This window comes from Helicoverpa armigera, chromosome 1 (assembly GCF_030705265.1).
Source record: "Helicoverpa armigera isolate CAAS_96S chromosome 1, ASM3070526v1, whole genome shotgun sequence".
Taxonomy (NCBI): Eukaryota; Metazoa; Arthropoda; class Insecta; order Lepidoptera; family Noctuidae; genus Helicoverpa; species Helicoverpa armigera.
In genome coordinates, this window is record NC_087120.1 from 10,618,572 (window position 1) to 10,632,939 (window position 14,368).

General features: G+C 34.8%; 1 protein-coding gene across 1 annotated transcript; it reads right to left on the reverse strand.

Moving 5' to 3' along the window:
• Positions 1 to 2,827: 2,827 nt before the first annotated feature.
• Positions 2,828 to 13,865, reverse strand: LOC110374596 (E3 ubiquitin-protein ligase UHRF1). Its single transcript, XM_021332364.3, has 16 exons — positions 13,564 to 13,865; positions 12,596 to 12,761; positions 12,026 to 12,416; positions 11,802 to 11,942; positions 11,434 to 11,633; positions 11,255 to 11,355; positions 10,970 to 11,168; positions 9,329 to 9,417; positions 8,767 to 8,851; positions 7,991 to 8,117; positions 7,500 to 7,649; positions 7,183 to 7,321; positions 6,883 to 7,072; positions 6,452 to 6,645; positions 5,848 to 5,946; positions 2,828 to 5,598 (listed from the first exon to the last, which is right to left on the reverse strand). Exons 1-16 carry the CDS (start codon positions 13,711 to 13,713, stop codon positions 5,452 to 5,454), a joined length of 2,568 nt encoding a protein of 855 aa, XP_021188039.3. The 5' UTR covers positions 13,714 to 13,865; the 3' UTR covers positions 2,828 to 5,451.
• Positions 13,866 to 14,368: the final 503 nt, after the last annotated feature.

Here is a 14,368-nt window from a genome sequence, read left to right on the forward strand (position 1 = left end):
ATTTAGTCCTTAATTCTTAAAAAAAGAAACTGTCAAATTCAACTTATTGTAAAAAAAGTTGAGACCTAATGTTATCCTAAATAATAAGGTTCTTAGGCTACAGTGCACACTGCACGCACGCAGAGCCTCCCGGGAAAGCATAGTTCTGCTGACGGCGTAGGCAAAACGAAACCGCCCAAACCATCAGAAAAGATCGAGGCGGTTCACTAATAATTAAGAGCGCTATTACAAAATCGAATTGCTCAGTTGTAGGTAAATTAGACGATAGCCGGCAGCACTTGCGCATGTGTGCGTCTAGTGAAATACGCAACGCACACCTGCGGACCGCCACGCGGCACAAACAAACTTGAGACTTTGCCACTTTTTTCCGAAATAATTTATTGTTTTTATAGTTTATGAAATATTATTTGTACCGATGAATTGTATAACCTAGAATAGCTCGATTGAGTTACAATAAACAAGTAATCGTTTACAATTTTTAAATTATTTAATCGACAACCAAACTTTTCACCATGTTTATCAATTATAAGTAATTGATTTATAAAAAAACTAAAATCTATAATTCGTCTTCCATGTATTGTATCTTCATTTTCCTGCAACAATGAAAACTAGGAATGTAGATAGTTTATTAAAACAAATATGTCACGTATACCTTTTGCGGGTGACAAAAAATACTTACCATATTATTTGTACTGGTATTCAATTGAGTCTGATAGTCTGAATTAAATATGCTTTCATTATCCTGCAAGAATCAAAGAAGTCCAATTACATTATTATGCAACAGCGAAACTAACGACGATGACATTTACGTACATATTTCTTTATAACCAACATCAAAAAAAGAGAACCCAATCTATAACATTTTCGAATTAGAATATCATGGCCTAATACTTATATAAATTACATTTCAATCAGATCATTATAACTAATAAATAAAATAAAACTCACTAGTATCAAAACGTGTTAGATGCGTAGGTTGCGCTATATTTTTCGAACTCCGGCGAGTTTACGCGGCGCAACAGCGAGCGATACGTCCCTCCTCGGTAAGCGCCTGGCGCTGACTAAAGTTGAACACCGCGCGTCACAAGATTTATATTGATTTTTGCATTGCAAACAAAAATTATTTTAAAATATTGTTTTACTTTTAAATAGACCAATTTTTTTTTCAAGCTTTATAACAATACCACCTTAATTACACTAGTTTACATGACTTTTGTTCATGAAATGGAATACATACGGTTACATTACTTTGGGTATCTACATCTCGGAAAAAATATTAAAAAAAATCCAGCACGTCAGGTTTTTGAAATATTTATTAAGAAGATTTTTACAAAAAACACATCTAAATAAACGATAGACAGTTAAAAATGGGCAATTTTTGCTCTTTTTTTATAAATATTTTCATCTGTATCTCTCACAACAGACCAACAATAGTCCCCTAGCATGTTTTCGTCCCAAAAACCTTGATAATTTTGCTCAAATAATTTTAAATCTTGGTGAAATCGCTCACCGTGTTCATCACTCACACTACCAAGACTTTCTGGAAAAAAATCTAAGTGGGAATGCAAAAATGAATTTTTAGTGACATATTTACACCCATACGCTTATAATTATGCAATAAATTTTCAACGATCTCTTTGTAATTATCACTTTTTTTATTGCCTAAAAAATTTTTAACGACACTTTTGAAAGAGTTCTAGGCTGCTTTTTCTACATCGGTTAAAAGGCCCTCGAATTTTGTATCGTCCAATATTCTCCTGATTTGAGGACCCACAAATATCTTCTTCTTATCTTCCTTTAATTTAGCCGCAGAAAGATTCGTAAATACAGAGCCGAGATATTGAAATGCAGGCTTGGACTTATCCAAAGCTTTGGTAAAATTTTTCATCATTGGTTTACCAAATTTCAGTGATCTATTTTTACCTGAATACCAGGAGCTGAGGACCAATCTGCAATTAGTGCAAATCAGATGAGGAACCCAATTTTTATCTTGATTTGACACCGGAAATCCAAAATATTGTAAATAGGCTTCTTGCAATGGTTTTGTTAAAGGGAAACCACGATTTAACTGATCAATTTTCCCACAAACATAACAAAATCGATCTGGATGTAGTTTACACACTCTAGATGACATTTTTATATAAAAATGAGACTTTTGATTCACACAGTTGTTAACAAAACAGAACGATAAACGTATTTAAACAATTGCGGGTAGATAAAAAAAAGTCATCGATATCTCCGAATTGTGACGTGCTACGAAAAATAAAAAAATATTTTTTTAGTAACCGTCCATAGCCTACTTAAATAATATAGGTTTCATTTCATGAACAAAAAAAAAATATTTTTTTGTAAACTAGTGTTATTAAATGTTTTTTATTTGAATTTGGATTATACTTTCATAGATAAAAAATATAGTTTCGTACGGAAAATTGTCAGTAACTCTCAGTTTTATAGAATTATTTTTGGTGTAATACTGTATGAATTGTAATAAATTGATTTAAGCACTTCCAAGTACAAGATATAGTTGTATCTTGAACATTTTTATAAATGGTTAAATTGCTATATCCTCGGAGTACCGAAGCATCAAAAGATACCCAAAAGCAACATTTTATGAAACATCCTTTGCAGAGACAAAGATTTTACTGATGTACGTGGACAAATTAAAATATTTATTTTAAAACACTTTCAAGATAAATGATCAAACTTTCTGAATCTTATTTTTGTTTTTTTATTGTGACTATATCCAAAGCATCAAAACTCGTATAAAACGTTTAAATTCGCGAAAATTTGTGATAGCCCTCTTAAGGAAAGAAATAAGAACTCATCATAAAATTCTAAAGTTTATTAATAAAAAAAATCAACATAATTTTCCGGAGGATTACTCAAACAAAAAAAAATTGAACGCAAATTAAAAAATCTAGAAGTGTTATAAATATTTCTGTATGATTTACCAGACCAACAGACATGCAATGATGCATGTCTCGGTTGACATCATCTGGCATGTTACATAATCAAAGTTAAACCATTTTGATGACAGTAAATTATTAGATAAGGAATGTTATTTAAATACTTAATATATTTTTTTAAGATTAATAATCTAAAGTTAATAGCACACGTTATCAGTTCTTGTTAATGGTTATTCAAAAAACTCGCTTGCCTCGACTTCGTCCGTAGAAGCATGTCGAGTATACGGCGACCAAAATTGTTTATATTCCACTTTATTTTGCTATAAAAATTGATAGTTGTATGTAGTTGACCATAATTAATACATATTGTTGTCATTGGGATTTCACTGCGATCAATCTGCGCAAACTCAAACAATTTCAATTATTTAATTTTACATTCCAACGCTAATTGAATACAATCAAAATCAAGGTACATTAACACATTTTAATGAAGGCTTAATTCGATTCCATAACCTAATCTTAGAGCCAAGAAATTATAAGATAATAAATCTTAAAATAAACCTAACGGAAAAAATAACTAAAAAAGCTATATTACTTTGTACTATAAAAATCGTAATAAACATGGAACATTATAATAAGCCACGTCTTGCTGACATCTCAACATAGTAGATAATTAAATAAAAATGCTTAAATCTATTCCGTTGTTTAAACGCTATCATAGATTGCAAAAAGCACTACAGGCAATGGTGCTTAAGACACCTTAATGACAAGAGAGAATACACGGTACACAGAGGAAGGCGGACGATCATATAATACCGCGAAATTCTTAAGTCAGTACTTCTGGTTTACAAAGCCGTCCAAAAATCGACTCACAAGCCTCATCGTTATTGGTTTACATGTCTAAGATCTACGAATGATTTACTTGTAGGTAAATTAGCAGTATTTAAACTGATTTTGCACATAAATCTTATAGACAAAAAGTATAATTTGAGGTAGCAAGAACTTATAAGTACCTGTTTATTTAACTAAGGTCTAATTACTAAGATAAAATAGAGCACAATATCAAAGCGAGTACGTATAACTATTTTGTTTAAAATTTATTAGGCTAAAAGCCAGCGACTACCAGAAGTTTGAATAAGGCTGCACGCCTGCGCCGATAATCGGTGACGAATTTTTTGTGGGTTTGAAGACTTCATTTGAAGAAAAAAATATGAGGTCTGTTTTAATTTTAACGCTAATTCCAACGCTATAAGATGATAAGTCTCTGCAGTGCTTTTTATAATACACATGTTTACCCAAACGGCATACAAGTCTAAAAAGGCACATGGTAATGCATTAAAGAACTCCAAAATCAGAAAATAAGGATACATTTAAATGTGTATTTTTAGGTAATCATCAGGCATCCTTAATTTTTTTTTTAATAAAATAATAATTAAAATTGCTTTGAGGTATATTACTACCACCATATTAGGCCACGCCCTCATATCGAATGTTAACTTAGTGAAGTCTTAGCTACATATTGGAAATGGAGGGCACAAAGTGCGGATGGTAAATCAACTAAAAATAGCGAGTAAACTTCGAAAGAGCATCTTATCATATCACATCAAATAGATTTATATAAAAACATAAAAATAATTCAATCAATAATAATCATCAATCAACAATCACCTCAAAATCAATTTACGAGTACTTTTAAAAATACATATTTCTAACGCTTTATTTGTTTAGTGTATTTTATTGTGAAATCTGTTCATAATCTATACTAATATTATAAAGAGGAAAACTTTGTTTGTTTCTTTGTTTGGTTGTATAGAATAAGCTCAAAAACTATTGGACCGTTTTCAAAAATTCTTTCACCATTCGAAAGCTACATTTCTATCCCGGTACGGGCATTAGTTATCACGGGACGCGGGTAAAACCGCGGGCAAACGGCTAGTCACTTAATAAAACACTAACAATATCAGATCAAGACGCATATTTTTCACTTCTAGTTATTATTTATTTTTATGTCTAATTTTATATATTTTTTGTGTATGCGTCTTTTATTGCGCAATAAAATGTATTTTCTTTCTTTCTAGATCAATCAAGTATTTAGTTAAAAAACTTATTGTGAATATTGGAAAACAGACACGTCTAGTCTTTGTCGTTCCTTCTTACCCTTTTTTTCTTATTATCTAATAAGAAAAAAAAGGAGTGTTAAAACACGTGAAATACGCCAAATGCTGACTATTATAAATACAGAACTGCGACTGCGAATAACTGCGACTTATTTTAAGTCTGTCTTTATTTATATTAATTAATTAGAAGCGATGGAAACACAATAAACGTAACTATAGCTCTAAGAGCTCAGAGCTCGTATACACCTTGAATTTGTCATCAGCATCCAGGCTGTCACTAATATGTTTAGGAAGTGTCTCAAACAAGATGTGTTAAATTAATTTAATTACAGTATAGTTTTTTAATTACATTTTGAACCCGTAATTGCCTTCCGATCTATGCAAGTATATTTGCGATACAACATGTTATTAATTATTATAATATCAGTCTATTTCTTGCCAGCATCGTATCCAGCCATGATGGTTTGTAGGGCGGTCTTCAACAGTTCATTCGGCTCTATTTCGTACTTCGCAAGGTCGTGTCTGCAATATGGACACTGACCACCGATTGATTTGAAAGCCAGCTTTATACAAGCCTGTAATTTTGGAGAAAATTCTGAATTAATTAGAGACAAAGAGACAAATCCGTTGCGTAAACAAACTAAAATAAATATTAAAATATGTAAGTATCCCGTGGACTGTGATTATTATTTGGAAGCAGATGGTTGTAACTCATACGAGTATCGCCGGTTCAGAATATTATGAAGGTTAAACTTTTCATTTTGTCAATACATTACATAACGAATGTGCATATCACTTTTTCCAATGAAAATTGTTTAACTTACCATACAGAAGTTGTGCAAGCACGGCGTAGTAACAGGACTAACGGCAACTTCTTGACAAATGATGCACAGGAATACCTGAGTCACGTACTCGACAAATTCCTGTAAAGCATTAAATTAACTGTATTTGTTTGAAGGAACAGAGGTCCACAAATGTTGCACTTGCTTACTAAAAGTCATAATATACAAATGTAACATTTAGGTATTTTGTCTATAGTGTCAGGAAGTAGGCAATAGTTTTCAAATATTTTTATAACTAGCTTCCGCCCGCAGTTTCACCCGCGTCCCGAGATAACTGATGCTCCCCTCTAATTTTGAACTTAATCGGTTCAGAAGTTCTCGCGGGATGCCGTGACCACGAGATATTGGGATTCATTTTTATATGTGTAGGTAAATAGGCGATCAAACAACCCACCTATATACAATATAAATATAAAGAAGAGATAATTATAGGTTTTGTGTTCACTCAAAAACTTCCCATTACAAAATTATTTCAACATAAAAATCCTGTTATTCCTGAGTAACTTGTGCTATTTTATTACGATAATCAATTCCCTCGGGATGCGAATGAAACTGCGGGGAACAGGGAATATAGAATGGTACCAACCTTCTTGCCCCTAGCCTTGCACACAATGAGACATTCGTTCCAAAGCTTGCTATTAAGCGCGTCAGCCTTGATGGCAGCCATTTCGTCTTCGCTCAAACAGCTCTCAGGTTTACGAGGTGGCTCCTCGTCGGAGTTTTTGGCGGGTGTGCTAGTGATTTTAGTCTTTGGATTTTCGGCGGCTTTGGTTTTTGGTGCTGGAATTTAAAATAATAATATCTATACTAACAAGTTTGCCAACCTATAAGTTATGGTTCTCGACACACCTCTATTCGAAGGAAAGAAAAAGAAGATACATACATACTATAAACCTACTCGTTCCGATACAATTATCCTTTTTAATTAAACTTAAAAGCTCAATCAAGACCAATATTTTTACTATGGAGTACGGAAACCCTAACATTCTGTTGTATTTGCATAATGGATTAGCTTACTTTGTTTCGAGGTCTTTCCTTTCTTTGGCTGCGGCGGGCCTTCGCTATCAGAGTCGGTGGTTTGGTCGCTTTCTCTCAGCGCACGTTTCTTACGGCCCTTACCACCATTCTTGGTACCTATACCGTTTTTACTTTTATTCTTCTTCAGGGCTTGCTTTTCAGCTTCTGCTTCTAAGTAGCCATCGGGATACTATGGAGAATACAATATAGAAAGTTAAAGTTGCTGCCTCGTTCAACGACTGCTGTGTAAATATAGTATTTCACCTCATATGTGCGTGATCGCGATAAACTTTAACTTACTATGATAGGAAACTCCTTAACACCGGGTTCCCAAGGAGCGGGACTGGGGTCGTCTCGTCTTAACAAATACTTCCATACACGGTAACCAGATAGACCTTTCTCTGGGTAGTATTTCACCACTTTGTATATTCCGTCATACCTAAAAGAAAAAAAAAAACATGATTTTATCTATTAAAATGGGGTTTTGATACACATGATACAGTCTGAAGCAGAGGCAAGTATCTATAGGTACAATTACTTTTTGTACAGTAGTGGAATTAAATTGGGTTCGTATCGTATTATGGTATTAGTTTTAAAGTATAAAAAAACCGACTAACCGATTGCCTTCCTTGGGTGCATACTTGGGGAAATGCTTCAACATTTTGAAAGAGCGCACGACGCGGACCGGTTTGCCGCTTCGCCAATTGTCGCCCGCGTCGCCACCTTCCTCACTTATTTGCTTCACGGCGCAGTTACGAGCTAGCGCTCTGGAAACAAAATATTTACATTATTATATTTTACGTCTTTACTTTCTTCGAAGATGAAAGAAAAATGGAGATTTTATTTTATTTGACTTGTTCTGTATAACTCTGGTTCTTCCAACTTAATAGACATGTATTGCGCCACTTCTTATTCCCAGCTAAAACACTTAGGAAGTGGTGAAGGGGGGGAGTTTTGGGAGCTGTCTTTTGTTTTTGTCGTTCGAAAAGTGCTGATTTATCAGCCTAATTTGAATAAACGTTTGAGTATATTTACGTAGATTTCCGTATTTTGCGGCATTCCTTTCTTCGAAGATGAAATAGATCGATTAGGATATGTAAGAAGTTACCTGTTTTCTCTAGTGAGTGTCTGGTCGAAGGATTGGCCGGCGGTGCGTTTGTTGCCGGACAGGTCACGACCTCCACTGCCCGTGTATGTAAATTCATAGCCGTGATCCACATCGTCCTCATAGCCACCTGAATAAAGGTACTCGTTGAACGTCAAGTGTCCGAAAAACCACAACTTTCTATTGTGTCTGAGACCGTGTCTCTACTGTGTGTCTCAATATCTAATAAAATATTTTTACAAGAATTCGATTTATCGCAGGTGGAAATGTCATAAGGCAAAATCTCCTAACATAGGCGCAAAAATGCAGGTGTTCGGGGGACGAGGAACGTTACTAACCCCGCCCTCATACGCCTCCTTTAGAAAAAAAATGGACATGTACCAATCAATAGAGACAAATCTTTGTCAGATTCGGCTTGATTTGACAAGGAACTCGAACACCTCGTTAGTTCTAGTAACTGATCACGTATACCGTGCGTTACTTAACCTACAAAAAAGTGCCTGACCTACCTGCCTTGTGACATCTCCGCTGATTTTCCTTCCTCCGTGGGTGCAGCCATTTCAAGTGATTATAACCTCGTTAATCGGAGTAATATTGTTTGTCTATTTTTAGACCTCCACAGATACCTGTAGGAGGTGACCTGCATCCAGCGTCTTTCGGCGACTTTTATAAGGTCGTCTGTCCACCTTGTTGGTGGACGTCCTACGCTGCGCTTATTATGGATTATGTGGTATTTGGTAAATAAGTAGTTTGCCTATCGAAACTCAATGTAGATGTACCTGATAATACGAGACTGTACGCGCCTTCCACGTCACGCCCGTGGATTCCTGATACAGATGGTCGATGGACTCCCGTCTCTGACAACTAAAAACAATGTTTGTTTAATGGACACACTGGAAAGCTTAATTTGATATGAATAAATAAGTACTAAGAACAGTATAGATAGTGCATTGGTAGTCACAGTGTTCTGGTCTACCGCAAAAGGCAATGAGAGGTATCACTGCCGGTGACATATTCAATAATTAGTTGAATATTTGAAAATTGGAAATGGAATGGAATTACTTAATATTACCTATAGAGAAATAAGCTTATTACGGCCAGTTTCTTCATCAATAGTTAAAGTCAAAGTAATGTCTAAAGTAAAAGTAACGGTCAAATTCGTTTTTTCAAGGCTAAAGTGACAGCAAAACTAATAGAAAAAATGAATTTGACCGTTACTTTTACTTTAGACATAACTTTGACTTTTACTTTTGATGAAGAAACTGGCCGTTAGTCAAATAAGCTCATTGCTCCTAAGCCAAATTTAAATATAGAATAGAATAAAAAATAAAACAAACGAACCTGTATCCTAAATCTCCAGCACATGCCTACTTCAATGCCAGGGATCGGACCGAAGTGGTTGGCCGGCATGGCGCAATTCTTTGTCCTTCCTGCAAAATTCATGAGCACTTTAACCTTAATATATAAAAAAACTTGATGTTAATAGCCCGTGTCTTTCCTCAGGCTCTAGGCTATCTGTGTACCAAAATTCAGTTTAAGACTGGCAGACAAAGCTACTCTCGCATTTATAATAAAACACAGGATCACCTTAAGATCGTGATGTTAGACGCGATAATATCTCTTTTCTCTTCTGGTTTTACCGTAAAAGAGTAACAAACAAACTTATATCGAAATCAAACTATTTATCTATGTAAATAAAAATGAATTGTTGTTCGTTAGTCTGATTAAAACTCGAGAACGGCTGGGCCGATTGAGCTGATTTTGGTTTTAAAATGTTTGTAGAGATCCAGGGAAGGTTTGAACGATACGAAGTTCGCGGGATCAGCTAGTATAGAATATAATTATAGGTACAAAAATTATGAGCTAAGCCCCGCAAAACCAACTCCAGCGTCAGATGTAGTTACTTTCGCACATGCATATAGCTTATAGATTAACTAGAATATATACAGCATAGCGATAACTCTTATATGATTAACTTCGTAAAAAAAATATCTTAAACATAAACAGGTACACAAAAGCTCACACTTTGTATCGAACTGATTGAGTAGGTACCAGCTTCGCATCAATCCGCAATTTCACCCATGTCCCGACGGAACTATTTCCGCTCATAGATAAAAATCTATACTAATTTTATAAAGCTGAAGAGTTTGTTTGTTTATATAATATGTTTGCTTGAACTACTGGTTCGATTTGAAAAATTATTTCAGTGTTAGATAGCCCATTTATCGAGGAAGACTATAGAATATATTATCACGCTAGCTAAGACCAAAAGGAGCGGAGCACCAAAGAAGAAATGTTTCAAAATTGGGGGATATTTTCCTAAGGTTAGCTCACTATAATATTTTTTATGCTAACCAAATTTGTTCTAAAATGTAACTATACCACGCGAACGAAGTCGCGGGCGGAAGCTAGTGTATTATAAGTATTTCAAGTTTAGTCCATTGTGTCATTTTCGCTCGGGTTTAACAAACATACATTCTTACAATCTTTCGCACTTATCATAGTAACTTAAATAACAGTAGCAGTGGGCATACACGCTTCTTACACAATACTTTTTATAATATTATCTACCTGTGTTATAGTGGCTGTGACCAGCTGTATGCATGGCCGTGGCTTTTAGAAGCTGATTATATATTTTCAGCTTAACTGAAACCTCTATTGGTTACCTATATTTATCAATAGAAGACAAGCTGTTTTCTGTGGTTTCATTTGCATCCCAAACTTCATTTATGCAGTGTTAAACAAATATTGAACATGCAGTTATGATATTAGTTCACATAATACTATATATCTATCTGTTATGTCTTTACTTCGATTCTTAAACAATGATTGCAGTGCCATTGGCAGTAGCTGCAGTTGGTTGTTTTCCATCAATTCGCATTTGGCATATTTGGATTTGCAACAAGCTCAGCCTTATATAAAGAATTATAATATGTGCACGCAAGCAAAATTTTATAATTGATAAAATGTTCATATACTGACCAATACAAGCCATTCCTCTGCCCCAATCACGTTTTGTTTTGGAAACCTTCTTAGTTTGCTTGGCAGCTCCAGGTGCGATGACGTCATTAGGATCCCTCTTACAGGATGGACAGTACCAGTCTCCTTCGGGCAATTCCGTGAGGGGTGGGTCAAGACAAATCATGTGGTAGCCGTTGTTACATTCATCACATAAAAGCATCTGCAACATAAGTGTACAAATATAGTAATTTAATGATGACATTAATAGGGTTTCCCGCATAATAGTGGAACCAATGAATCACTTACTTTGTCAGGAAACTCCTTCCCAGCACATAGATAACAGCCACAATCTTTGCAAGGAGTGTCTTCATCGTCACGACAAGTCAAACAATTCAAAGGTGCTGATCCTTAAAACAATGTGTGATTATAACATTAAATTATACATATACAACGTAACATTAATATAGTCAATTCTTATAACTTACTTTTTCCTGGGGGTGTAACCATCATTTTATTGTAATCATCAGACCGTTTTGCTAGTGGGACAACCTCTTCAATGGCATATATCTTGTCAAGCACTCTAACTGAAGTGTCATTTGGTATTGCATCAGCTCCCAGATAAAGCGTTCCCTTCAACTCATATGTTGATCGCACTTTCTTTATGTTGGCTACTTTGAAGTCATACCTGTAAAAATTTATTGAATAAATGTAAAATTACATATTGTAGATTTTTGAATTACCAACATAATAAGTAACCTATATAAGAGACAATAAAAATAAAATACAAAACTGTCACTGACCCTGACAAAAACTGAACTTTGGGGAGTCTCAAATCTTTATATATAAATCTTACCAATATCCTAGTTCCAGTGGTTCCTCAGTATTGTGGTTGATCAGGACAGTCTGTCCTTCTTGGAGATTATTAATGTCTATTTCCACTCTTGATCTAGGCCTTATTTCTTTTAATTTACAATAGATCTTCGAATCTGATTCACTGTGAAATTATAAACAAAATGATAGTGCAAAATGGAATGAAGTCACTTAGTTATTGAAAGTAAGATATGAGATGTTACTTACTCAGTGTCCATCTGCACTTTATAGAGCAGCCGTGAATCTAAATCTTTATGGTGCTCACTTTTGCTAACTCCCTTGTCAGTTTGTTTTTTTGGCGCTGCTTTGGGTGTTCTACTAAAATAACGTGCTATTCCTTTACTTTTGTTATTTGGAAAACTGTCACCATTTGTGGTATCATTTGGTGGTTTGTTTTCTACATCATTCTCAGTGTCAAAACTCTGATCAGGACTTGTAACTAGTTCTGTGTCACTGGTGGACTTATCCTTTGCATCTGGGATGTGTGGTACAGTAAGGTCATAAACTATTTTACTTATTTTGCCTTCAAACCAAGCCCCTGTTTCTCGATCTCTCACGTCTATGAGGTCTCCAACTTTATATAATGTGCTACTTGCATCTGTAAATAATGAAAAAGTAACCTTGAAAACATCAAAGAACTAATTCATGGGATTAAGCATTGGTAAATAAAAGAGCCCCCTTGTTGCATTAAATATGATAAGGAAGGAACAAAAGAAGTTCTTTTGAAGCAAGATGGTCTGAATATTGTTCAATTTAATTTGTATTTTGTTCTCTTACCTTGATACTCTTCAGGCTTCTCACTGGACTGCTCAGTTTGTTTGCTGTCTTCAGTTTTAGGTGATTTCTTCTCCTTGGGACTGTCCTCGGGCTGCGCTCGAACCATGAGCTGAATGACATCGTTGAGCTTGATGTTATAGTCGTGGAATGTGTATCCATTTTCCAGCTATAATAATAATAAATCTTTATGGTAACACATGGTACAATAGTTTTGATAATAATTTTGATAATAAGTCTTAATTAAAGGTGCATATAATTGTTTGTTGGTTTATGCTCCAGTGGATGGGTGGATCAAAAGATTGCATAAACTCAATGGATTTTAGTAAAAAATGCACTTAGTCTTATATAATAATTGTAAAGGAACATATTGTATTACTCAGGCAAAATAAACATGTGAATTTAATGTTTTAAATTATATTATTGATAAGTTAGTCTTGGTCAATATGTTAGGTTGTTTTATTAATTGTTGTCAATACATAATAATCATCATGTAAAATCAACGAATTCAATGTAAATGTGCTAGGTATTTTCTCTAAATTATTTTTTGGCGTAGGCCTTAAGTCAGATTGATAGAGGTCAGAAAAAAATTGCAGGGCTGAATTAAAAGGTCAATTACGCCAAAATGGCGTTTCGCCCTTAGAGCTCCAGGTATCGATATACTCATGACAAAATATTACTGAATTATAATAATTACTATTTATAGCAATCTGTATTACTGGTCAGTGGGTCGTCTTTGGGGCCGAATTTCATTTATATATAACGATTCTCTTTTGAATTATTAGGCTCCACTAAACCGTTGTGACTTTTTAACGGTCACCGCGTGATCTGACGTCCGAATGTGTTTGTCTTACTTGAATAAACATTGAGTTTCAAATGTTATTGCATGCTTCAAAGGACTAAACAAATCATTTGTACGACGTTTCAAGCTTATATTACATTAATCATTATCAACAAGTCATGTTACTCACCAGTTTACCACCATAGAACAATCTCTGCAATTTCGGTTGAACACCAAACTTATCCTTTATAACTCGCCGAAACTGATCAATCTTTGTCAACTTCGACTCAACAACTACGATGGTGTCTGGTTTACCAAATATGCGTATTCGTACGTGCATTTTGGAATAATTTAATTACTATAATATTAGAGCATGGTATTACAAACACGCTATTTCACAGGTTGAAATACGGCGGAGGTTCAAAAATAAATGACTTGTAGACCTACAACGGGTAAAAATGGCGCGAAAACCGGGGTTTTACGGTCGGGCTGTCATTAGTGTCATTGCTGTCAATGGAAACCATAGTGTTTTTTTTTTAATATTCACCCATATGGCGAATATAAAAGATGGACCGGACCACCCGGAAGACGCTGGATGCAGGTCGCCTCCAACAGGTATCTGTGGAGATCTAAGAAGGGGAGGCCTATGTTCAGCAGTGAACGTCCTATGGCTGAGATGATGATGACCCATAGGGCAGTTTTAATATTTCCATGGGCTTAAGTCTTTGGATTGTACCGCCTAGTCTTACGTAGGTTTTTTTAAGATAAACGTATATCTATCAATATTTTTACGTCATGTTTTGTAAATCACAATTTTTGATGATTTTTGGCATCGTTTATAAAAAAAGATAGAGGTCACTGGAAATACCACACCATTTTTTTACGATAAATAATCGATTTTTAGGTGTGGTGTCAAAACAATTTCAAACTCAAAAAATAATTTTTGAGGGGGAAAAAGTCCGTAGAAGGGGAATCTGAATTGCCGTGTGGGAAAA